Source organism: Rhipicephalus sanguineus, chromosome 1 (genome assembly GCF_013339695.2).
Source record: "Rhipicephalus sanguineus isolate Rsan-2018 chromosome 1, BIME_Rsan_1.4, whole genome shotgun sequence".
In the NCBI taxonomy this organism is placed as follows: Eukaryota; Metazoa; Arthropoda; class Arachnida; order Ixodida; family Ixodidae; genus Rhipicephalus; species Rhipicephalus sanguineus.
The window spans coordinates 298,955,215-298,982,154 of record NC_051176.1 but is presented as its reverse complement, the minus strand read 5'-3'; the positions used below and the strand labels follow the sequence as shown (position 1 = coordinate 298,982,154).

At 44.6% G+C, this 26,940-nt stretch overlaps 2 protein-coding genes across 7 annotated transcripts in view; one reads left to right on the top strand and one right to left on the bottom strand.

Annotated features, from left to right (window-relative positions):
• The window catches only part of LOC119379344 (islet cell autoantigen 1), a 77,599-nt gene extending 69,950 nt beyond the window's left edge, over positions 1-7,649 (top strand). For 5 of the 6 annotated variants that reach the window (XM_037648628.2, XM_037648635.2, XM_037648629.2 and 2 more), the window contains 2 exons: positions 796-923; positions 4,267-6,101. In XM_037648628.2, the coding sequence (XP_037504556.1) occupies positions 796-923; positions 4,267-4,374 (236 nt within the window). In that variant the 3' untranslated portion in view covers positions 4,375-6,101. Of the gene's footprint in view, positions 1-795; positions 924-4,266; positions 6,102-6,599 lie in introns of those variants that run through there. The other variant, XM_037648631.2, reaches the window with a different exon arrangement.
• A 17,626-nt stretch (positions 7,650-25,275) lies between these two features.
• Positions 25,276-26,663, bottom strand: LOC125757522 (uncharacterized). The gene has a single exon (XM_049413104.1). It carries the CDS (start codon positions 26,623-26,625, stop codon positions 25,276-25,278), a length of 1,350 nt encoding a protein of 449 aa, XP_049269061.1. The 5' UTR covers positions 26,626-26,663.
• Positions 26,664-26,940: the final 277 nt, after the last annotated feature.

Below are 26,940 nucleotides of genomic sequence, written 5' to 3'. Positions count from 1 at the left end.
GCCCACATGCCAGTCATAAATAAAGACAACTACTGTGTTTCCATACATGTTCAGTGCTGACCTGTTTCTTATCATTTACCTAGGTATGTGGCGGTAAGTGCCAAATGAAAATGGTGATAAACACTGTGGCTGCTCACTTTTTTTTTTTTTAGTAGGCATGTGGCTTTGTGATTTCGAAACACAATTGAGAGCACTGCTGTCCAGACGTATTAAAGCTAGTTGCATCATTTTTTTTAATATTTCGTGAGCTTATTTTCAGAGCCTGGAAGAAAGAGTAACCTAAAACATAATGTCAAGGAAGCAACTTCATTACATGTTTCTGAGCACGCCAGGCAATGTTTCAAGTGCTAATTACGTCCAAAAATGAATAATAATAATATGTTGCACAAAAGACGATTTAACTAGCTTACTAATTGCAGTTTAATTAGTCATCATCATAATAACTCAAGGTGACTGAACAATATCCCATTGGTCACATTCGTCTAAAGTGTACCATTCTATATTAAAATTTGGCCCTTCTTTGGTGAACTTAATACTGCCGTGCAGCTTTCCAGTAAAAGCAGGCATCAGGAACCTACTCACCATTTGCTATTGTAGTCTGTGCTGTAAACCATTGTAACAACACTGGTATTTCAGCCACTTTTGTTTGTAATGTGTCTTTGCATGTCTGTGAACTGCGCAGTGGCAGTGCAAGACATTCTGTTTGTGTGTGTGACTAGTTCCACTGTGTTTTAGCAAATGTCATCCTCAAGCTGATAGATCGTGATTGCGAGCAGTTAATGGCAAAACATGCAGGCATACCAGCTGAAGCCCTAGTCCAGAGCTTGGAGCCCATTAAGCCTGTGTGTCAGGGGCCTGCTGCTGTGACTACACAGAAAGCCCAGTCAACACCAGGACCCATGAGTAGACCGAATCTCAAGAAGGTGTGTTCTGCAGGCATCATTCCAGCCTTCCCTGTGCTAACCAGCCTTTTACATAAAAGAATAATTAATTGTTGGGCTAGTTGGCCTTGCATTACAGAAGAGAAATTAGTGCAAAAAATCAAGAGTTATATCTTTGTCTCCATTCTTTTGTCGCTGTCTTGATTTTTTATGCTAGTTTTTCACAAAAATCTGGTGCTCCTGCCTTTTAAAATGAAGACTATGTCTCATGAACTTATCAGAGTAGCAATGCACAAAGACATGTATTGCAAAGCTCACAATATCCAAGGAGGTGTGTTTACTCTCTGTCAAAGGGTCAGTTCATGCCAAATCATCCAGCGTTTTTCCGACCACCACTAATATGGCTGAAAAAATTTCCACGCTTTTCTTGAAGTTCGAAACTTGTTCTGCTCGTTTATTTCTGTTGCCAAAAATTTTCCCGACTGTTTGTGAGAGTCTGTAGTTTTTCGGCGACTGAGCTAAAGGGCATCAAACAACAATTTTTTTCAAAGGATGTTTATAGGATGCACTCGATAAAATGGTATTTCTGGCAAGCTAATGATGTGATGTAACTGTAAAAATAATGACTTATTTATGTATATCGATTCTTCGAGGGCTTTTCGCACGAGCAAAATTGAATAAAGTTGCAAAGTTTGATATTTTTTTACTGGAACAAGGCAAACTCAAAGGGTAGAAATGAATTATGTACTGGTGGCCTGTTCGACGTACTACAAAAGAAAAATAATTTAATCGCTGAAGGTGTAGCAGATTGTCTGAAAAAAAATTGCAAATTTCACTTTTTTTGAGAAAAGCTCTGTATTCAGCATCAAAAACTTGCCTTGGTGGTTGGACTAAAAATATGCACGATACTTCATTTGAAAGCTCTATGTATTAGCTGAACATTGGCAAAGTTATAAAAGGGTATTATTTTTTAACTTGAAAAATATTTTTTTGAAATTTTGTATCTCCACCAGCTTTTCGCCGACGTAACTCAAGCGGCATGAAGCACTCACAACGGCAATCTTCAGTCCATGCCCACTGACCTGGGATGCAGACGTCAAACATGGTACTGTCTATAAAGCAATGGAAAGGAAATGGGGTTGCTTTATAGACAGCACCATGTTTGACGTCTGCATCCCAGGTCAGTGGGCATGGACTGAAGATTGCCGTTGTGAGTGCTTCATGCCGCTTGAGTTACGTCGGCGAAAAGCTGGTGGAGATACAAAATTTCAAAAAAATATTTCTCAAGTTAAAAAAATAATACCCTTTTATAACTTTGCCAATGTTCAGCTAATACATAGAGCTTTCAAATGAAGTATCGTGCATATTTTTAGTCCAACCACCAAGGCAAGTTTTTGATGCTGAATACAGAGCTTTTCTCAAAAAAAGTGAAAAAAGTGGTGGAATTTACCATGCCAGTTCAGACAAATGCACTTTTTTTCTGCCTGTTCAAGGAGATAAAACCACCTTACTGGGTTCATTGTCCATTAAGCATAGCGTAAGCCTCACATAAGGAGCTTCATGAAAGCCCTTTCTGAACAAGCAGTGAAAGGTGGGCTCATTGGTACATGTCTCAGAGAAGGACTTCACTGTGCAAACACGGGACGAAGGCAAGAAAACACGAGGACGGGCACGAGGAAAAGGGCGTGCCACTTACTAAGTCCTTTCCATGTTGTCTAGCTTAGCTGCAGTGCTTATCCACACGTTTGAGTAAATGCCGAGATGGCTTAGACATATGTTGGTTGCATTGTTCCAGGTTAGTTAAAAATCTGCAAAACTTCTTTAAGGTGGTAGGCCACCTTCAAAAGTCAAATTTTTTTTGCGAGGTCTAATTTTAGTTTTTTGTTTTTTGTGCATGCCCAAACATTCAAAAATATCTTGCAACAAAATTTATCCTCCTATCATCATTAGTGTGCGAGCTACAGCAAGTTTTCCATACTCCCTGCTTATATAGTTAAACCGAAACCACATTGCATTGGTTTCAAAAGTGTTGTTTCGTCTATATTAATGATATTCAAAATACTTTATAAATTTTATTTTGACTTTTACATAAGAGGATGTCATTAAATATAACTTTGTGTTTCTAATTGTTTTTAAACCTCTAAAAACGGCCACAAGGGGGATGCACACCTTTTGCAAGCTCTGAAATCTTTGTTTACGTTTTTCTCAAAATAAGAATTTGCTCCAAATCATGTGACACAAACTTTCATAAGTTTTTTCGCAGTGTGTACTTTGAACTGAAATTTTGTACAATAATTTAGAACATATATGTCTGTGCATTCTTACTCAAAAGCAAAATCACGTGCATTTGCCCAAGAATTTTTACGTAGTGGAGGTGAAGAGTGGACACATGCTGTACATTTAATTGCAAGGGTTGACGCCTGGGCAAGTTGGTGAGGATTCATTTCAAAATGTTAACAGCACATAGAATGATTAGGAAGGAATGAGACAACAGAGGTAAAGAGCGCTGACTTCTAACTAGTCTTTATTTCGATAAGAAGTGCATATATACATGGCAAGGGAGAGGGCGCCAGACAAGAAAAGTAAAGAAAAGAAAGGATGTATAGGTGCTGCCATCGTTGCCTCATCATCTCCGATACAGCGCGTATATCACCACGTGTGCCTTAAAGGCCAGCCAGGTAATCAATTTCTTGATTTGGAAGCGCAATAGAGGGAGCACTAACGCACTTATCTCGTAGCTTATGTATCAGATCAGCTTCAATAGCTGAGGGTTCAGCTAACTCGCGAAGTTATTGAAGCTGATTTTTGAAGCTGATCAAGAAATTGATTACCTGGCTGGGCTTTAGGGCACACGTGGTGATATTTATTTATTTATGATACCTCAAAGGCCCCTAAAGGAAGGGGTTTTACATGCGCACTGTATTGGAGATGATGATGCAACGATGGCAGCACCTGTACATCCTTTTTCTTTTCTTGTCTAGCGCCCTCTCCCTTGCCATGTATATATGCACTTCTTATCGAAATGAAGACTAGTTGGAAGTCAGCGCTCTTTACCTCTGTTGTCTCGTCCCCTCCTAATCGTTCTATGCGCTGTCAACATTTTGAAAGGGTACATTTAATAAGTTGAAAAGCAAGAGTATGTGGCTGTGCATACTATCATCTCCTTTCTTTCAATTTTTGTAAATCTTCACTAGCATTATTTCTGATAGTCAAAATTAGAAATGAGTCCATCCAACCTGAGAAGTTTGGTGCAAGTTCATTCTAGAAATGGGTCTGTTATAGATGTTAGCTGATGGCATGTAACGCTTTGAAGCAGGCACAATGGCCAAAGGTGCTGGTGCATGGCACTACCTTGTCTTTACTTGATTGCACTATGCTGGTGCAGGATAAGAGAGACATGTCTGCCTGGTTTAATCTGTTTGCTGACCTGGACCCCCTGGCCAACCCCGATGCCATTGGGAAGAAGTCGACTGAAGAAGACCGAAACTGTTGAGAGCCCTTGAGCGTTCTGAGAAGGTAGATGCATGTTCTGGCACCTACTCTGTGGGCATTGTGTGAAAGGGCACCACAGTGGAGCCATCCTGCGACATTTGAGCCACCCAGCAACCTTCCCCTCAAAATTTCTGGTTGTGCACATTAAAGGAGCACTTCAGCGACCCTGAATGAAAGCAATGTGTGCTCTGTAGGTGTAGTTCTTGCAGCTGGTCTTTCATACCTTTCTTTTCTCTTGTATTTCTTTATGCACCCTGGTTAATGAAATGTAACTGGAAGCAATGGGACTTTGGACTTCAATCTTCAGTAATCTCTTTAGCAAGTTCTCTTCATGTGATTGCCACGCTTGGTACTGGAAGAGAGCCATTCTCAAGGCAGTGTTATGCTGTTGTGCGAGGAACTGGTCTTGAATCGTAACAGGTTACGGCAGCCTTGGTGAATGTTAATAAAGAGAATTGCTGTCCACTTTTTTCACTGTTGTACAGTCTGAAGATTTTGTATGCTGTGTTGTACCTACAGAGCTGGTGTGTGTGTGCACATTATGTGGCATGGTTTTGTGCACGGGTGGCTTAGGAGTAAACAAAGTACACCTCAGTGGGGGGCACATTCTTGAATATGGTGCTTTCCATGAGTTAAGAACTTTCATGATCTACCTACCGATGTAGGTAGGCTTGTTTTGTGGAATTGTTAAGGAAAATGTCTTGAAAAACAGCCTGCTCATCAAATGTTATGTAGGTCATGGAGTTGTGTCTATGATTAAAGTCCTTTCATGTTTTATTTTGTGAAGCATATTGAGTTAATAGTGTATTTTTATTCCATGCAATGTATTATAGTGCAAATGCTTTTTACACTGACCTCAAAAGGCATTTGTTCTACAATGTGTTGGTACTTTTAGCGAGCAATTCAGTTACTAAATTGTGCTCAGCTGTTAAATTTCCTTTCATTTGACTGATAGATTATATTCTTTTATAGGCAACTTTTGACCCTTAAGCAGGTACTACCTACATATGCAGAAGAGGGGAACTGTGTCAACTTTTCTTTTCATTTTGTTCATTGCACAGAACTCGCGAATTCTGCCTTCTGTTGCTATTTGAGTAAAGGGAAAGGTTCCCTTAAAAAAGACACTCTCAGGATTTTTTTTTTTCTTCATATTGCTTGATATCTTTTTTTTTTAATTGACATTCCAAGTTAAAGAATTATATTATTTTTATATGCATTTATGATATGTGCAATTGGATTCTGCTTTTCTTGGTCGCTTTTGATACAAGAGCTGTCATACACTTCTAGTCACTTTTTTTTTCTTGTCTGTTGTGTTAATTCTTGTGAGAGGATTGTTATGTTTGCTCTGTACTTCATTTATTTATAAGAGCATTTATTTTAATTTCTTGACCGTTAACTTTTAGCATTGATAGCAAAGCTATTGGTTGTAACTGCTTTATCAGAAACCTGAATCTTTGTTGAGTGCTTCTGTTCTTTGTTGGGAAGGGAAGCATTCATATAAAATTAGCCTGCCATTTGATGCATGATTTAATGTCAAACTGTTCTGTTAATGAGTCATTTTATCATTAGAGGTTGCATTTAGCTGCTCAGAGCTTTGTTGTTGCGACTGTGTTTTGTTCTATATTATGTGCAGATTGTGCTATTCTGGCTTTGCAGTGTCGGGAAGGGATGACTTGTGCAGTAATACTTTTGGTCACTGTGCAAGCATTCTTGGTTAAATAAACATGTGTATTAAGTGATGCCTGCACTTGCAAGATTTTTTTGCTGTCAATTTCACTGAGGCAGTATAAGGGGTAGCTCATTGAGAAGCTGTTCTCTCATGGCTACCTACCGTGGTAGCTTAGTGACTATGGCATTGTATTTCTAAGACTAAGGCACTGGGTTCATTTCAATAGGGGTGAAATGCAAAAGCACTTGCATGCTTAGATGTAGGTGCTTATTCAAGAACTCCAGCTGGTCAAAATTGGATCTATGTGAAGTTCACTTCAACGGTGTGCCTTTTATTATGGTTTTGGGATATACAATCTCAGAATTTAATGTTTTTCACTCATGACTTGACTGTCATTATTCTTACTATACTGGAGCAAAATATTGAGTTCTATTGGTGTGCAGCAAGATTTCGGCCCGCTGAATTCCCAAGAGGTCTCCAAACTAGTATGCCACTTGCAGGTTCACTAAGCTGAAATGTGCTTGATGCAGTGGTATTGTTGCTACTACTCTTTGCAGGGGAACTGCAAGTGCTTGAAGTGGACGAGAAAGTAGGGTGCAGCAGTCACTTGCTTACCATGGAAGTGCCCAGCCATAGTAGGAATTATTCCGAAGACTGGGAGGGGGTGAGGGCATCCTGCGTGCCTCCCCTGCGCCACTTCTGATGACACTTCACTCTCGTGCTCACACCTTTGCACCGTCTCATCCTAAAAACTGCATTGTAAACAAACATTCAGGGTTTCAAGTGGCAGCCAAACTTGACATAAAAGTTCCCTTGCATGATATCGCTATGGCCAGGCTCACAATCTTTTGCAGAGACCACGAGATTATCACTAATGAAATATTGCTTGTAGTGAACTGGCCCCACTGCTTAATGTGAGATCCTCCATTCACCTTTCTGAAGTTGCGTGACATTTTTTTCTGAACACCTAGCATGCATCAAAATATCTCACAGAAGAGAGGCTGTGGTTTTGGCAGTAGGTCATGTTGTCTCTTTACACTCGTCTTTTGAGATATTCCCATGTTTTAACATTTGAATTCAACAAGGTGCTCGTGATAAACATCACCAACTAAGTAAGATATCTACGTAAATTACATCCACATAACTGAAGCAAATATTGCTGCCAAGAGTTCCTGCGGCTAATGTGGGCCAAACTATTGGAAAAATATAGCTTTGAGACACGAGGATGGCACCAGCAGTGTTTCATTTGTAGCTACCTTGTGTAAACCGGAGAAGAAATTCCGATATTAACTAACAAATTAAATAATTATTTGAATTAATACCTACATAGTTGCAGAAGATTGAATGCGAAATTGTCTGTTGCATTTGAAAACGATATTCAATAGTTCTCAGCATGCTGCGTTTCTCATAGCAGTTTTTCCTGCGTTTCAAAGTTGGTCAAATAAACTCGACAAGAATGCGAAGTGAGTGTGGACCCACACATTAGCAGCTCTCGCAAGAGTGTTTTCAAGGTCGACACTAAATGGTTGACATGATGGCTGCGTAGAAGCGCCAACACAGTGGTGGAACTGCAGCAATCAATAAAAATGCCTTATTTTTTGCTTCGAGTTGGCCGTACATGCTCATTATCTACAGTGTCATGCAAGAGCATGCTAGCAATGCTGGAACGATTGTTTGAGCATTATATTTACAACACTGGATACAGTGATTTATCTAGTCACTTAGCAGCAGCCGTACCACTGCCTTAATCACCACTTTTTCTCTTTCTTAGAGTCTGTCATTGAGTAAAGTTCGTTCGAGACTCGATACTTTCGAGAGCGCTGCTATCGCGCACGCACCTCCTCCTCCCCCCATTGGTTGAGTCTGAAAGAGAACAAGCTTTGCAATGAATGATGCAAAAAATGAAAATGGAGTGATAACGGGCTTCTCGCAATGGCCTGCCCCCGGCTTTCCGGTGGTAAAAGTGGGAAGTGAGCAGTTCTTGGAATGCAGCATCACGGGTCCTTGGCCGCCACTATCGTGAAAAACCTGCATGGTCCGACTGAATAAAGGGTGGGGCAAATTTGGCGCCCCCCTGAGAGGATTAGAGGGGGCGGCCGCACACCCCTTGTGCGCATGCCTATGCGCGCTCTCTTCGCATCTTCCGGAAATGGGGAAGAAATTATTAGAATAAATGCAGCGAGCTGGCAACTTGAATGGGCGATGTTACCAGATTGGATGCACAATTTAACATTTGGGTTCGCGCAATCAAGCAAATATTCGACTGATTAGGTAATCAATTATAACAAAGATTATCCAGTTTGTACAAGGCCTGCAGCTGCTGACAAAACGTTGTTTGTCATATATTCGCGTCTCCTAGCCCACTTTCATTTAACAGACTGACCAGCGTTTGCTGGGATATAGAATGATAGCGGTTCATGGGATAAGGTTTAGAGGATGAGAAACCGTTTTAGATGCGAAGCATCTCTTGCTCGGGGGTATGTCCCGCGGCGTTGACCTTGGCGTCCGCACTCACATTACGCATGCGCAGCTCTCCTCCTTCCCTCTCCCCAACAGCTGCGCGTTACTCTCTCCACTTCTCTCCCAGCACCTGCTTGCGCTTCTCCTGCGTTCTCGCTTCTGCTCTCGCGGTGCTCTCCTCCTCTAGTCTCCTCTTCTTCAAGTAATAGTGCGCTGCGCGCTTTCAGTCCAGCGCTTGCTTCGGTTGACTCCTCTGAAATGCGGGCTCGATATGCCGAAATTCTCTCCTGCGCAATGCCGCGATGAGCGCATGCGCGTCCCCTCTCTCTCCTCTCCTACGCTGCCCCCCTCGCGCGCCTGTCGATCGCGTTCCCCGCTCGCCCTGTGAGAATTAACGGCCAGGCTAGAGAGAAGACACGACGCGCGTAGTGTTCCTCATCGCGTTCCACGATGCGAGGTCGGTAGCATGCCCAACGAACGCCAATGGAACGCGATCGTGCAAGTGCTCCGGCTTAGCATCGCCTCATGGTCCCCTTTAGCGGGAGATGGTGTCATTTTTTTGTGACCAGCTCGGTGAGCTCTTGCTAAACATAGTAATTTCGTGTTACCATACGTGGACTTCACTCGTTCAATGATTATGGGATCGAACGCGTTCGCGCGTGTGGTAGTGGGTGCTTCGAGAGCAATGCGGTGCCACGTGCAACGCTATGCCGCCATTTTGTTTTCTTCAACTGAGTACCGTACACGGGTTCGCGATCGATATTCGTTCGAACAAGGTCTTTCGTCGTTGCTGAATCGTAATCTGGCATTGCGCTTCCTTGTTATGACTTTCTGCCGACGCAGGCTTGCGAAAGGATGCGTGTAACCGATAAACATTTCGTATCGGCTCTTTACCTTCCTCGAGCAGTACATCGAGGCAGAAAACATCTACGACTCACTGCATACACAAAGAAGCTTAGTTGTGCAAACTGCATGGTTTATTATTTTCACTAAAACATGAACTTGAATCAGCTTGCATATATTTTATTGCAATTTGCACATTTACGCGAACATAGTTATTTGTCAGAATTGGTTTTTTTTTTCGTTGCGTTCGTATAATTCAGGCTTAGATTTTTTTTTTTTTTTGCGAACAACTACCAAACGTTTTCACGTTCGAATCTTCATTCTTTTGCACATTCGAAGCCGCACGTACGAAAAAAAAAAATAATCACGGTTTCGCCGCAAGGGCGAAACAATGAATGCGATATAGCAACAAATTGGAATGTTATACGAAGTAAGGCTAGCGGCTAACTCTTTTGGGTCCGATCAGAGCAGGGAAAAATCTAGGGACTTTAGGTGGGAGCGTAGGCTTGACATAGCCTCCGAGATTAGCCGGTGGCGCGCCGTAGCAACGGCGCGCCGCCGGCTTATCTCGGAGGCCATGGGCTTGCTGCCTCACAGTGAGCCTGTTTGAGGGCGCTGCTTCCTGATGCGCGCTAGAGTCACTGGAAAATTTCTAGTGACTCTAATGCGCGCTAAGATCCCTATATTTTTCATAGGTAGCGCAAAGTCCTCCTCTCGGCGCCGTTTCCTCCTCGCCCGTCACTTTCGCCGAGACTCGCATGGCGCGCCCAGCCTGCATGCGGCGCGTTGAAGCGCTTGCTTGTACGTGCTTGGAAACGCGACAATCCTGCGCGCAGATTCACACAGCTGTTCGTGCGTAAGATGTGTAGTAAAATAGTCTCTGGTTGGTCGGTACCTTAGCTATCATCTCGCGTTTTATAAGCAGCAAATCGCACACTGGTGCCGGCACATATATATATATATATATATATATATATATATATATATATATATATATATATATATATATATATATATATAACAGCTTTCTGGATCTGGGACCTGTTTTGACAACGTGAAAAACCTAGCATTTGCGCATTGTATTTAAGTTAAGTGTATGATGCATCGTTCGCCAAACAAGATGCAGAACAGCTACGTTCAACGCAATCGTCTTACTAAGGGACCATAGTCTTACAGCTGCCGTTTTTCTTTTCGGATACCGTAGTGTTTGTTTACAAGACGCATTTCGGAAAATCAGAGGCTACATCAAATTATGAACCCACAACACGGAGGAGGCATTATTTGCTAAATACTCCTGGCGTGCATTCTTTTAATAAATTTCCAACTGGGTTCACGCGCTTCTGTTGCCCCCTCAGGTAAATATCTTTTTGGTTCCATCGCGCGCGCCTCGTGCACCTAGCTCTGGAGACTCTCTCAGTGTGCTCAGTTTATGAGGTGTCATGCTGGTATTCCTATTGCTAAAATACGCTCTTTTGTTCACAGTAGAGCATGGACATTTTTCTTCGTTAATTGACTACGGTAAGCTCGCGAACGCACCTTCCCGCGTTCGTCACTAACTGGGTGAGAACAGGTCCCTCCCTCACTAATGAAGCCTCCAGATGCAAATAACTGTTCTTAATTTCATCGACCACACATTTATAGTTATTTGAAACAAAGAAAACACAATTATTCTAGCGAATCAAAAGCGCTCTTTCTAGTTGACAAAATTTCCACATAAGATTAAACATTGAAACAAAACGATCATTGCACATTACATCATCGCACATTTGTAAGCGTTATATAAAAGTAAAGGCACTCCTTCATAATCACAACTACATACATAATAAGAAAAAAACATCGAAACAGAAGAATCATTGCACGTTGCGTGATAATTACGTAAAAGAGGTAGAAACACTTTTTCTGAATTGCTGATACATAAAAATACACATAAAATAAAGCATATTGCACATTACATCATTGCACATTTTTTTACTATATACATACGAAACAAAATTATTGCACGTTTGTAACTGCGTACCTCATTGCAATACTCCTGCTACCAGACTTTCTTGAAGCCAGTCGTTTGCGCTCTGCTTCAGCATTGGATTTTTTTACTAGAATGTGCGTCCTCGTTCGCAGAAACAACTGCACAATCCTGGGTAATTCATGGCATGGCGGAATACAATTAGCAGTAAACAGAGGTGCCACTACTTTCTCCTGGAATGCTGGAATGCTAACTTTGTTGTTTAGGAGGTCTAAATCATTCTTCCTAAAGCAGGGCCGTACCCAGGAATTTTTTTCGGGGGGTGTTTTTGTGTAGAACGGCCAACTTTGGCAGCTAGTGGTCGCTGTGAAAACGTGAAAGTATTTTAGTGCCATCCGAAAAGTTAAAGCATGAAAATATTTCGGGGGGTGTCAGAACCCCCTCAACCCCCCCCCTTAGTTACGGCCCTGTCCTAAAGTATGCCTCTGAAAGCTCAACAAGCTGCAAAACTGCTGCGGAGGGAATGGCAAGTGTCATTTTGTATTTCGTGTAACTTTTTAGTAGGGGCGTGCGAATATTCGAGTTTCGAATTCCAATCGAATAATTCTTAATCGAATAATTCGATTCGCCTTTCGAATAGCTAGTATTCGAAGTTTCGAATAAATCGATAGGACAAATATCTAAAACGCGACAAAGGCCAACTGTGCAACTTGGTTAGGGTAGGGTGGCTAACTAACGCTAACGTCACCGTTCGTTAAACTTTCACAGCTGGTTCGAAAGCGAGCGCATGTTGATATTAAAGGAGATTATGTCATTTCCGCACGTAGAAAAACACAGAGAAAACTGTCAAGTCCTTCACAACTGCCTCCCGAAACGAAGGCACGGACTTCTTGTGTAGTTCGGTGGCGTATGCCGCAAGCGCCGTAATACAACCTGACTTTGGCCTGCGAAACCCTCGGTGATTGGCTTTGCATATAAAAATTTGTTCGCGCTGGGCAGTCGCCACTGCCGCAACGCACCACTAGTTCAAAAATTCCCTTCGTTCCCACGCGGAGTTAAGACGCTGCTGTGAACGGGCGCCCGAAGACTTTTGGGCCCGGAGCACCCACGGCGATGAAGCACAACATTACCGTTGTCAGATGAGCCTTATTGCTCGACCGTGGGGAAAGAAAACTAGCTACCGTACCGCCCTCGGTTAGGATGTGAGGAGCGCCGCTGCTGACTGAAATAGCGGCTCTTCTATCAACATGCCTGCACGCCCATAAAAGCTTAAGCAAAAGCCACTACCGAGCAAGTGCGTAACGAAGCTGTCAGCACGCCGTATACCGTCCCTGATTTTTTCCTTTGTCTTGCCGTAACTGGCAGTACACATTTCGTGTAAATATACTATTCGATATTCGATATTTTTGGCCACTATTCGGCACTATAGTCGATTCGAATTCGATTCGGGATTAAATTTCATTATTCGCACACCCCTAATTTTGAGTTGTTGAAGCTTGCGAGCATTAGCCTCGTAAGAGATTGTAGTTCGACAGTCTGACAGGCCAAACTATTTTTGATGCACCGAACAACACACCCAGCAAGGTAGGTCAATTACTCCTGCTCTAGAACTTCCAGATCGAGCATGTCGTCAGGGTGTGTACAGAACCTACCCCATCATGCTTGCGCTTACTACTGCACATTCCTGCAAGCATGAAACCGTCAGCATCAGCATAACTATATATCCTTGCTTGGTCGTAAAAACAAAAGACAGAGTGGCGGTCTTAAATTAACCACGAAATTCTAACCCCCATATCGCTCGCCCTTTTAGGTTTTCCCATCCACGAGGAACAGAAAAAAGTCAGTTTCACCGCAAGGGCGAAGCAATGAATGCGATAGCAACAAATTGTAGTGTTATACGAAGTGAGGCTGGCAGCTACCTGTTTTGTATCTGATCTCGCGTAACTACAAAACGCTGGTGTAAGAGGATACGGCCGCTCCAGGGTGAGATGCACTCCGCATAGTCACTTCGCGTTGAGGACGCAGCACGAGCCGCCCGCTGTGATGGCTGTCGAGATAGCGCGCGCGCCAGCGATCGCTACTGCGCCTTTAGAGTCAAAGTTCAAAGTTGCTGCTCGCGCAACACCCCCTCCCCCCCTCGCGTCTTTTCATGGTCGTTAAAGACGGTCGGGGCTTTTCCTGCCCAAGGGGACACGGCCAGTGGCCGACGGTTGGCAACGAGTTGGGAAGCAGTCGTGACTGGCCATCGACCAAGTCGGCAGCGAGTTGGCCAGCGCGCCTGGCCCGACGTCGCCTGTTTATCTTCTGCCAACGCCACCCGGGCTTGGTCGGAACACGGGCGTGGGCCGACCTCTATTTTAGATTGGTGCGCTATGCTAGGACGCGGGTGCTTGGCGCTCGTCAATTTGCCTGTTGTGTAAGTAGCAACGGATGTGGCAGTCAAGAATGGCGGTGCGCCATGCTGATATTAATGCACGTCCGGTTCGACACTACTTCTTTGAATCAATATGTTCATTTGTGGAAACACAAAAGGTCCAGCAAGATGTACCTGAATGGCTTCATCAAGTAGAAAGCCTTCTACAGATGAAGCAATTTTCATTTTTTATTATTATTTTGTCCTTTGTTCGGTATATATTTGTTTGTCAGAGCCATGCCGGTGCTTGAAACTGCGTTGCAAAAAGACCCTTACAGGCCTCATGCCGGGAATGAACCACATGAACATATGTAATGTAGTGTGGAGAAGAGTCAAATAACAGCCAGGGCGTCACACAACGCGAATTCTGTAACCAGGCGTCACACAATGCAAATTGCGCAACGAGTGGGTTGTTGAATGCTTCCAACCCATTACAAAGGGCTCTGCCATAATTCTTTATCGTCATCAGCCACAGCATCAGCAAAGTGCACATAACGCCTTACGGGTGTTTAGCGGGTACCATGGTGCTCCGCAGAATGACGGAAAATTGCATAGTGTCTGCTTCCCTACTTCACAAAAATTATGATGATTTATAACTAGGGCTCCGTGTTTTCGGTTTTATCCGAAAAAATCCGATAAACATTCGCCGGTAAAATTTTTGTCAATTCGGATTTATCCGATAAACTCCGATTTCAGGGCCAATATGACATGGACCAGCATAACTCGCCCAACTTTTTATTATACTGGTTCCGTTCTTTATCGAAAAGGCAAGTTCTAAGCGCTCATTGATACATCTTCTGGTTGGACCGATTTAAAGTTTACCGCGCGTAGCTGTATTAGGCGACGCAGTTATATTGTGCTCCAACTCAGCTTCCTATACATGCAGAAGCTTCACAAGGACTTGCAACTCTCTAACCCCGAATTCAAGGCGCTTCACTTCAAAGATCCGTGCCACCCACTCAACAATGCTCTGGAGGATGGAATCAGGACGAGCTCGTTTAACGTAGTTCAAGATTTTGTTGTGCACTTTCCTGCCCTGTTGAAATGGTCGCGGGAGCTGCGCCGTAAGTTTCGTCTTGTGTGCTTGGCCATGGGTGCGTACTTGAAGTCGCTGAAAACCGTATGTCCGTTGAGGTGGTTCTCGTTTTATGGAGCTCTAGAAAATATTTTGGACTACTGGCGCGCCATTTTGTCTTTCTTGGAAAGCGACAAAGCCAAGGGAACGAAGTGTGAGAAGCTCAAGAGTCTTATTTCATCGCCTGAAGCTGTACCCGACTTGCTCGTTAAGATTAGGTTTCTGAAGACCAATTCGTGTGTCGTGCTCTCAATCATTAAGGGACTTGAGGCAGAGAGTACACTGGTACACAAAGTTTATCCCATACTGGGGGTTCGTTCGCACGCAGATCAGACAATGGCGTGATCCAACCGGGGTCTTCGCATTCGATTTCACAAGTCTGTTCCACCTCCTTGACGAGAATGACTGCTTAATGAGTGTCGCAGACATTCACGGTACTACGCTGCTGTCGCCGAAAAATGGAGACAGACATCTAAGAGGAACCTGTGCGATCAACTCCAGTACAGCAAAGAATCGTTTTGGTACTGTGTTCAAACTGTGAATCCAAACAGGGGTGTAGCCAGAAATTTTTTTCGGGGGGGGGGGGGGTTCAACCATGCTTTATGTATGTTCGTGCGTGCGTGCGTTTGTATGTGCGCGTGTATATATACGCAAGCAAAATTTAAAAATTTCGGAGGGGGGTTTGAACCCCCCCCAACCCCCCCCCCCCCCTTGGCTACGCCCCTGAATCCAAATGTGAAGCATGAGCTGCCCTGCGCGTTCCAAACCCATGCGCCTATTTTTCAATTAGTGCTTCTCGAAACTGTCGACATGAGCCGGCTCCTGAGTGTTTTTGCGAACTATCAGTGCTACGAAATATGTAACGTTGTTGAACCCCTGTCGTTTTGGAGACTTCACAATGTCCAGTGGCCAGTGCTTTCTCGCTGCGCGCTGCGTCTTCTGGCGCTTCCTGTTTCTAGCGCACAGTAAACCACTCTACACCCTTAAGGGGGTTTTGCCGTGTCTATAACTAACACCCTTACACCCTAGGAAAAGGGTGTCTTCACGTATGAAAACACCCATGCCACAGGGTGTTGCCACTGGCCTAAGACCCTTATCATGGAATGTTTCTAATGGCCTAAACACCCTTATCAGTGAAAAATTTGAAAAATAAAATCTACCAGTCAGGGAACATGTAATTACAGATGGCATCAGCATAGAAGGTGCACGCACGCACCAAACCGTACACACAACAGAGCGTATTGTAAAATACCACATGGACGGAGCGCTGGTGCTACACAGCCTTGCACTGACTATCTGGTTTAAAGGAGTACTGACACGAATTTAAAAAAATTTCCGATTGTTGCTCTAAATAAAAATACTAGTGTCGAGAAACCTAAAACGAGTATTGTGGTGCCTGGGAATACATCGTATATATTTTAATTACCGCTACATTAAAAAGACACTTTCGGTTTCGATATCGAGGGGGCGGCTTCTCAGTGACGTTTCATGTCAGTATGACGTCACGGGGATGCAGAAACTCGCGACGTACTAGAGGCAAATCCGTCATCTGCTCGTGGTGCACATAAACAACGATGAGTGAACTGTCGTCCAGTGACCCTCACAGTGATTTCTACGATTTAGGCTGCATGCAGGACGCAAAACTCGCAAACTCGTGGGAACTGTCTTGACTCGTCGGGACTCGGGATAATGTCCATTGCAGCGGGGCTGGCTTGCAGACGCTCAGCGACGAAAACTTCAAAGTCAAATTAAAATAGTTTATACGTATTCTTCGACACCGATGTGTGGATAGCGTTGACACTGCATACCAAGGAAACGGAAAATGTCCCTTTTGCGATGTCTCAAAATCGTGTCAGTACTCCTTTAAGCCGCCGTTCAGTGCCGGCGTAGATATTCCTGCTCCGTATAAATGAACATTAAACATTAAGAGAATAGGCGTAAATTTATGGTACGCTTGTAGACAGCCCTAAAAGAGGCATATCTTTTAATCTAAACTCTAATTTTTGCAAATTTTGGTTAGGCAAAAGGGTGTTTTGCTTGCTTGAAACCCCCTTCAGGGCGCAAAGTGGTTTACAGCGCGCTAACGCTGAAAGGGCATTTTCAAAGCTGAGAGTCGTCAATCGAAAGAAGCGCGCTTCGATCACTGACAGCAACCTCACAAAGTATGCTTGCGTGTTTTACAATAAGCTTTAAGCTAAGGTTGTTATACGCACAAATACAGGTGTTTTGTGTTAAAGTATTTCGCTTGTGCATATCTGTTTTTGTGCATTCAAACCTTCCAAAAAAATAATAAAATGTGCTTCGTGTGTTTTGATATTTTAGTATTCAGATATGAATTGATCTAAAATTTTGGGGCTTTGAGAATTATGCAAAACTCCGAATTTCGGAGAATTTCAGAGAAAATAACTCCGATAAACGCCGAATTTCTGCCAAAAATATAAACACCCGCCGATTTTCAAGAAGTATATAAACACCGAAAACACGGAGCCCTATTTATAGCGTATAGTGGGTTCCTCCCAAGTGCACTTCTATTGGTTGCCGAAGAAGCCCATCAGGCTCGGGTCTTCCTCAAGCTCTCAATAAAGTTAATTCCCCCTCTCTCTCTTTCTTTCTCACGTTAACGTATGTTATAAAGCGTGGTGGGAGAGTTAAATAATTACAGGGCGTCACACAACGCGAATTCCGTAACTAGTGGGTCGTGTAAAGCTTCCAATGTGGTGGCAATGTGATGCCACTAAACTGTCCGTCGGCTCCAGCTGTAGCCACTCTTTCTCGGCGACCGAAGTTTTCCAGACTCGCAAGCCAGGATCAGATTGTCTTCGGTGCTGTTCGGCCAAGCAGTTTTCCTCTGAGCCTCAATTGTCCTAGCGTCGTGACGCCACCTCCCTATATCGAAACTCGGGGTCTTCGGCTCTTCGCTGTCGCCTAGCCTCGGCTTCCTTTGCTCGGAACTCGGGATCGGCACGTCGTCGTTGGGGCCATGTTCGAGCAGCTTCCCACAGTTTCTCTAGCCGCGCCGCTTCTTTTGCGGCAGACAGTTGCTTATTCATCCTCTCCATACTCGTCGCCGAACGTCGGAAGCTCTGCTCCAAGAGTGCACGCTTTTACACTGCCCCCCCCCCCCCCTCTCTTTCGATATGTCTTCCCCGGGCAGGGTGCGTATACAGGTCCTTGAAATCCTTGAAAACCCTTGAATTTGAAAAATGTGTTTTCAAGGCCCTTGAAAGTCATGAGTTTTTGCCCGTCCTCGAAAATCCTTGAATTTCCTGAGTAGTGCACTCTCATATCGACAATGCGACCTCCTTAATGTGGCAAATCGGCGTCGACCTGACAAGCTCCCCATTTCAGAAACAATAATTCTGCGCAAGCGCACATGGTTCCGTTTTACAGAACTGCATTGGAAAAAAAGTCACAGTTTCGCGGCGAGGGCGAAGCAATATGGATGCGATAGCAAGAAATTAGAATGTCACACGAAGAACGGCAAGCAACTCAATACTTGCAGCGCGCCGCTCAAGCACGAAGAACGCACGAAAAGGACACAGGCAAGACGAGCGCGAACGAACAACTGTCACAGCTCGACACATGTAGCACGCTACTTCAACACACAGAAGGACGCTTGAAAAGAATGCACTGGTATAGACAGGACGAGTGCGAACTAACAACTGTCACAGTTGTTACTTCTTTGTGTTTGAGCAGCGCGCTGCAAGTGTCGACTGCGCACAACCCAACACACTTATGTATCATTTTTTTCTTCTTGAAAACTGCGGCGCGTGGAGCATGGCCTCCAAGATTGCGTGCCGGCAGGTTTCTCACCGGTCGTCCCAATCACACGAGAGAGCGTAATTTCAGAGACGGGCGTGACCGGCTCCTCTTTTGCACCGCGGCGCTCGCCACCGAGGCATCGCCGGGGGCTATACAGAAGCCGCCGCACTTTTGATGCGGCTTGGATGAGGCGAGGGAAAAATGGTTTTACGCCACTATGTGATCTTTCCATGACTTGCAAATGAAAGCTCAAACTGTACCGCAGTAATAGTCGTGTTAGAAGCCGCACAAAAACAGATGTACATACATATAACACGGTGTGTGCACAGTGGTGACATCGAAATGTCCTCTCAATTGCGCAGAACGCCAGCACCGCATCTACGCAGGTAACCGCTCAAACGATCAGTTCAATCAGCATGAGCGCGTGCGTTACAAAGAAATAAGGTCCAGCGCATGCTGAAGAGGGGCGCTAACTGAGCCGACCAAACTTGTCACTCGGCATCAGTCATGCTTTCATCTCGCGATGTCGCTACCGCCACCGGGTCTGGCACGGCCATGCAGACCTGCGGCGAAGGCGAAATCTATGCTCCCATAGCTTTCCAGCCTCTCTAGCACAATGCTTCGCGCTCTTCTGATGGCTTCCTACGTTTCCCTTCCGAACTACATTAAAAAAAAAAAACCCTCAAGCACGTGCTGCGAGTGTCTTGCGCGTGCGGCGAGTGCTCGGACCTGCAAAATGGCGACCCCGCCGCTAGCGCTCCTCGCAGATGACGTCAAGTGCATACCTCCTATACATTCATTTATCTTTATATAAGAGGAATAACATTACGCTGATTGTTTTGAATATGTTTGGTGAACTTCACCAAGCTTATACTGTAGAAATCTCAACCGCTGTTGCAAGAGTTCATTGTGTGTTGTGAGCTTTTTTGTACTGCTGAGGACTTGCAAAGTGAGCCAGGCGAGTCATTATTAACATCATTGTGATATACATTTATTTATCTTTATATATATAAGTGAAATAACATTATACTGGATGTTTTGAATAGAAATCTCAACCGCTTTTGTAAGTGTTCATTGTGTGTTGTGATCTTGACAAGCTATATTTTTGTTATAAGTGTGAAACGCATTTATTATTGCGATAGCAATTATATGGACACTCTCGGCTGATTTTAGGAGCTGGCTCGCCAGGTTCTTAAAGGGGTGCTGACACGAAAATTTTGGCCTCGCGTTTTTTTGCTGCAATTTTTTGTTGGGGGCCTGTTAGCAACACGGCACATCGTTTGCTGCAGCGTGCGACAGATAATTAATTACAGGCTCCTCATTACCGACCAGTGCCAGTTTAGGTGTCAGAAACGACTAGCCTCCGGGTGCAACTATCACCACATAGTGGAAAGGCCAAACCCCATATGTGCGAAAATGCACGCGACAGCGACGAGCGATGCTATGAGCGACGAAACGAGCCGTTCGCGCAACGTGTCGCATGGTCGATTTCGCGCGATCGCTCGGCTTTTCAGATTTGGAATCCGTCGCTCGTCGCCCGGAAGTGCTGTGCTCAAGCAGCCAATAGCAACACACCGGAACAAGATGCATCAGTGGCGTATTGCTGATCGCCGCCACTTTCTTATCGACGCGCATCAACAACAGCGTTCATCTGGCCAACGGCGACGAGTGCAACGTTGACGTTGTTGAACGCGAACGTGCGTTACGACGGGACTTGAACTCAGGGACGGGAACTACAAGTCCCGCGCCGTCTGTGAAGCGGCTTGGCGGCACGTAGCAGCAGTGATGGGATCGAAAAAAAATGCTGCAAAACAATGATTATTTTACATTGCATACCGCAGACGACGGGCCACTTTTGGTTCGAGTAAACGCCCTCATGCCAGCAACAGTGGAGATCGCTCGCCGAAGCCGTGGCTCCGTGGCCGTGGCGCGAATGGGGTTTGCCCATCCAAGCGACCGCTTGCGCGAAAACGATCTACGTCGCGTCGCTCGTCGCTGTGTCGTGCATTTTCGCGTACGTACAGTGGCAGCGTACGGTTCGCGAGCAGCCGCCGAGAAGTAGGCTGCTGGAGCAAACCAGAGCAAACGCGGCAAAAAAAAAAAAAAACATGGCGGCTATGACGTCATCATAACTTGTTGCAGCGCGGTCACGTGAGGGAAGCAGGGGCCCCTAAGGGTCGTCCCCTTTGAGGGTGTCAGTAGCGCGAGGATGTCGATCGCTCACGCAAACTTCAAAATTCATTTAAAATAACTTCCAAGCTATATTCGCTGTTGGTATTTGCAGATATACGCATGCATGTTCACCGGAATCGATCCCGCAGGCTATCTCGGCCGCGAAATACTGTCAGTACCCCTTTAGGCTGGGGCGAAGTCCCGCGCCGTAACCTGCATCCACCCATTCAAAGCGTCGTGGAACGCGAAAAGGAACGCCACGCGCGTCGTGTCTTCCCTCTAGACTGGCCGTTAATTCTCACAGGGCGAGCGGGGAACGTGGTCGACAACCAGGCGAGCGTCGGACAGCTATTTTTATGGCCACTTTGTCGTGCGCATCTCGAGGGAAGTTTTCAAATTGAAAGAATATTAGGAGCGTTGCGTCTGCAAGTGACGACAATGGAGAATCCGACGCTCTTAGATATTTCTTGTATATATACTTCATTAATGTGTATATAATTGTAAATTAATTTGTGCATAAAGTTCATCAAAGTTGTAAATTAATAAAACATTGTATATATATATATATATATATATATATATATATATATATATATATATATATATATATATATATATATATATATATATATAACAACGTTTGTCACGTCTTCATATGATGGTAGATGACTTCTACAGAAGATTCACGGGTTTTCCCGATCTTCTCCGAGCCAGGTCCTCAATCATCATTCACTTCGTGGATATAGCGTGATTTTATTGCGACAGCAATTATATGGACACTCTCGGCTGATTTTTGCCGTCGCCGTCATGCCTTGCATATGTATATGTATGTGTATATATAAAAAAGACACAAAGAAAAATAAAGCAGAAGAAAAAATTCTGAAGTACCGGACCGCGGATTCGAACCAGCAACCCCGCGCTCCCAAGCGCACTGTGTTAGACAACTCAACCACACGTCATTTTTTTTTTTCATGGTATTTATCACACTTAGTATTACAGTGCACAATAATAGCACAAATAAAGCAAGCAAAGGTACAATCACATAGCGACAATATGCGCTCAAGCGTTACTAAGTGCACACTCGATGGCTAACACAACGTGCAGTAGAACGGTGAGAGTTCTTCACATCGTGTTATACTAGAAAGGTGGTGAGGCCGAGCACCTCACCAAGAGGGGGTACCAGTCCGGTCTAAAGTCCAGGTCATCATAAATGTCCTTTAGCTGAATAGTCATGCGAATGAAGTGCATGCTTGAAGAAATGGTGGGCTCTGCGTTACGGTCCTGCATACGTGTCTTCCATAAGCTATGCATACCCATGAGGAAAAACATGTCATATGGCACTTCATCAAGCGATGTTGGTATAAGATAACGTATGGTGTGAGAATTGACGACAAAACGCTTCTTCAGTGCTCTCTGAAGGACATCCCAGAACAGAATAGCGTCTTTGCAGCTAATAAAGCAATGTTCTATTGTTTCCGGCACATCACATAGACGGCAGTTAACAGAAGAGACAAAAATACCTTTTCTTTTCAACCATGTGCTTACCGGAAGTGTTTCAGAGTGGAGTTTATAGAAAAATGTTTTTGAATTAGGAGGAATATACATTTTGCGCACACGTTTCAACACATCGTGGCCTGAAAGATCGGAGTACAATGAACGGTACAATGGAGGCGGGAAGAGCATAGTTAGTAAATCCTTACATAGTACCTTGCGCGAGACTGTGTACAGGTATTCCATGGAAAAGCGAGCTTTAAGGAACCGAACTGCGAGGTAAACTTCCTGCATGAATCCCCACAAACACGGGCGTTCGGAGAAGTTTGATGAAACAACTAAGTCTGGCAAGCAATCAACAAGTGTAACCTGCAAGAATGAACGGATTACGGGGTGGGAATTGTCTCGAAATAAGAAGAACCGTGAAACTGTTTGCCATAGATAAAGATGTACTAATCCCAACCCACCCTCACTAACTGGCCTGAAAATGTTGCCACGACGCATGGGCTCAAAAGTCGAAGACCATATGAAAGTAGCAAAAATTCGATGAAAGCGTTGTATATAAAATCTCGCGCAATGGATAAGTTGTAATACGTAGTAAAGCTTTGTTGCTAGGAAAGAATTGCAAGCTTCAGCTCTCCCGAATATTGAAAGTCGATGGGGAACAAATGTCTGGGCCTGTCGTTCAAGCTTAGGAACGCGCTCCTTCCAGTAATGCGCACTGAATCTATACGCGTCCAGTGGTACTCCGAGGTATTTTGGCGGGATTCGTGTCCAATTAATCCCTGCGAACTGATTCGGCGTGGTACCCCACGAGCCAAATCATAGTCCTAAACTCTTAGAGGCATTTAAACGCGCTCCTGATACAACGCCAAACTTTTCAATTGTAGATACCACATTTTCTACACTTGGTTTATCTGTGCAAAAGAAAGCGACATCGTCTGCATAAGCTAATACTTTAACTTCACTGCCTAATATACTAAAGCCGCGAATACAACTGGACTGTATTATGCTTAAGCACAGCGGCTCTAGATAAAGTGCAAACAGAAGTGGTGACATCGGGCATCCCTGTTTCACCGAAGAGCAAATAGAAACAGGTTTCGAGAGTTGACCATTAACAATGAGACGAGTTGAGCATTCATTATAACAAAGTTTAACACCTTTAAGCACGACTGTGCCAACATTGGCATGCTCAAGTAGAGAAAAGAGGAACGAATGACTAACACGATCAAAGGCTTTTGCAAGGTCTACCTGTAGCATTGCAAGCTGTTTTTGATAACCATAACAGAACTGAAGAACTGTTCGAGCAACGTGTATATTGTTTTGTATAGATCGGCCCCTAATTCCACATGTCTGATGAGACCCAATGAGAATCGACATCGCAAATTGCAATCTATTTGATAATACTTTCGCAAAAATTTTGTAGTCCACATTTGACAGCGATATTGGCCTGTAACCTTCGACGGAGCGAAGCTTTTCCTTGTCAGAGGTTTTCGGTATTAAAACAGCGTGGCTTTTGCAAAAAGATCGCGGGAGTGTCTCCATGTCATAACTTATTTCAAAGATGTCCAGCAATATGGGAGATAGCGTTTTTTTAAAAGCTTTGTAAAATTCAGCTGAGATGCCATCAGGGCCAGGTGTTTTCGATAAAGGTAAGTTGTCAATTGCCTGCTCAATTTCCTTTATCGTAATGGGTCCATTGATGGCTGCACAGTCATCGTCTTTCAAGGGGCTCAAGAGGGAAACAAAACTAGCCTTCAGGTGAACGTCAGGATCATCAGAAAGAGAACTAAATAAACTTTCATAGTACTTTTCGAACTTCAAAGTGATGTCTCTTGTATCTGTTATCAGGACACCGTTAGAGTATAAGTCTGGAATTAGTTTAGAAATTGCATGGCGTTGTTCATCCAGTAAAGCTTGACGCGTCGGTTGCTCGGAATTCAAGGTGCGTTGGTTTCTAGATCGAATACGCGCTCCTTTGTAGCGGGCTGCATCATATCTTTGAAGTTGACATTTAATATTTTCGATTTCATTAATGTACGTTCCCGGCATTTCGCATTCCATTTCATAAAGATTGCACAGACTTTTAAGGAGTGCCTTTTCTTCATACTTTTTATAGTAAGACTTAACGGCTCCAGTTTCTATAGCTATAACACGGACTTCTTGTTTAAAAAGCTCCCAAGCAGCAAATATGTGCAAACCAATCGAAAAAGATTGCCTCATTGTCGTCTGGACGCGATTCACGAATTCCTGATCGCAGAGAAGCTTTGAGTTCATCTTCCAAAGGGCCCACTGTGGGCGGAATTGTTTATGACGGTTTTCACCAATTTGAGCAATAACAATACAGTGATCTGAGAACGACACTGCTTCAGTGCTACAGGATATTTTACGAGAGAGGAGCGATGAGGACATATAAATCCGATCAAGGCGAGCATAAGAACATCCCTGAACTCTTGTATATGCCGTTACACGGTTCGAAACACCAATGTCAATTAGCCCCGCGTTATCTACAATACCGGATAAAAGCTCACCACTCCTGTCTCGCCTGCCATTAAGATTGTTACGATCATTAGCGTCACATACACAGTTGAAGTCACCCATTAGTACAGTGCATCTGTCGGAGTCAATTAAATTAGACATATTTTTGAATAAATCAAGTCGTTTCGAAACCTCATTAAACGCATATAGATTGATAATTCGCCACGGCGCTCCTTGCAACAAAAAATCACAGCATATATATCTGCCCTCGTTATCAACACTAGTACTGATTGCTGAACAGGGTAGGCTCTTTCTCAGGAACAGCCAACAGCCCGCAGATAAACCTTTTGCATGTGAAACACACACGTTGTACTCAGACAGAAAAGGCCGCAGGGCCCTCTCAGTCTCTTCGTCACTCTCGATCTTTGTCTCCTGGATGGCGACAAAGTCGAGACGCTTTCGTTTAAAAAGTCTACGGAGCTGCGCCTGTTTCTGCGAAGACCTAAGGCCACGTACGTTCAAGGTTGCAAAGATAAGTCGCTCAGATTGCGCCATGATGACTACCTTCTATTGCGCTTATTGTCCCATGTGATCAGTCCTGAGGGTTGATGGTGAGGCTTCCCTTGAACCCCCCTCAGGCCTCCTAGATCGGGATCGCCGACACTTCCCATGGTGCGGGGACGTTCGGCGACGGCGTGACTTCCTACTGACTGTCGCTGGGTCACTCTCCTTGCTTGAATCCGAGCTGTACGTCGCGCGGCGTTTGGGTACTGTCGTATCCACAGAAGCCTGCATATCTTCATCTAACGCCACACCATGATGAAAAGGCTGCTGCGGAGCTGCAGCGCAAGCAGGTGAAGCAACTTCAGCAGGATCCTTCCTAAGGTCTCTTTCCTGTGCTAGAGGCTCTTCGGTGCCATTTTGGGTCAGCGCAGCGTCATTCTTCGTGGGGACTTTTCCTTGTGCTTGAGGCTGTTCGGAGCTATTTTGGATCAGCTGCTTGCAAGATGCACCTGGTTCTTTGCACTCAGAAGTTGCAACTGTGTCAACAGCAATTGAATTTCTTGTCACTTCTGGATCCTTCTTGGAGGAGCCAGCAGAATCTGAAGTTGACGGTGTGTCTCCTGTTGCATCCAGAACCTCGGTGGCATCCATGATATGCTCTTGTAGGCTATCATCTGGCTGTTGCGTACGCTGCCTCAGTTTGTTAGCGTATGTCACAACACAGTCCTCAGCGGAATGGCCGAAGCGTCGACAGTCGTCGCAGCGAGGAGTCCTGCAATTTCGACGGATGTGTCCAACCTTACTACACCGAAGACAAAGTGGTGGGCGGCCAGGGATCAGGACGAGGCTTTGCACTCCACAGACATAAAGAATGTGGGGAACGTCGCCAACACGGACTCCATCGGCAAGGGACAAAACAACATCACGGTTTAGCGTCTGCATTTGCTCCATGTCCGCTACTTTCCAGCTTTCTTTTGATATTGTCTTGACCTTCCCAAACACTTGCAGTGCCTCGCGAATATAGGCGTCTTCCAAGTGCTCAGGAAGCCACATAAGTTTCATCTTTACTTCCGTAGGCTCCGGGTCAATCACGAGGCATCGACGATTTTTGACGAAAAATTCACCTCTTGTGACCAACTTTGTTTTCGTTAGCGTTGACTTGCACGTGACCATCCAAACATGTGACATTTGGAATTGACCTATCGAGCTTATTTCCTTCAAGTCGATAATCTCCCGAAGAGCATCTCTGAAGTCTTGAACCCGGTAAGGGCGACCAGCTAAGTCCGCATGTAGAAAAATCGAATCCACAACCAGCTTACCGGTGGGAAGGCGAGGCAGTACAACACGGTAGTCATTGCCGCTGGCTGAAGCCTGAGCAACACCTCGGCCCATGGCCGATAAATCCTTGGTAGCGGAGAACATGAAAAACGCGACCGTTCAGACCGTCGTCTTCGTCTTTCTCCGCTAACGAAAACAAAGTTGGTCACAAGAGGTGAATTTTTCGTCAAAAATCGTCGATGCCTCGTGATTGACCCGTCACGTCATGTATGCGCCGCGAAATAACGGCGAGCTATTTATATACACCATGTACCGCTGGTTGTAAGCAAATCTCGGAAGAGCGTGAGCGTGTTTTCTATCACGCAAAGCTCCTAATTTTCTTTGAATTTGAAAACTGCCCTTGAGACGCGCACGACAAAGTGGCCATTTTCTGTACCCATGGTGATATGGAAGGAAAAA

What these genes read in the sequence shown, in the direction of transcription:
- LOC125757522 (XM_049413104.1), bottom strand. Translation starts at nt 26,625, where the DNA reads ATGTTCTCCGCTACCAAGGATTTATCGGCCATGGGCCGAGGTGTTGCT.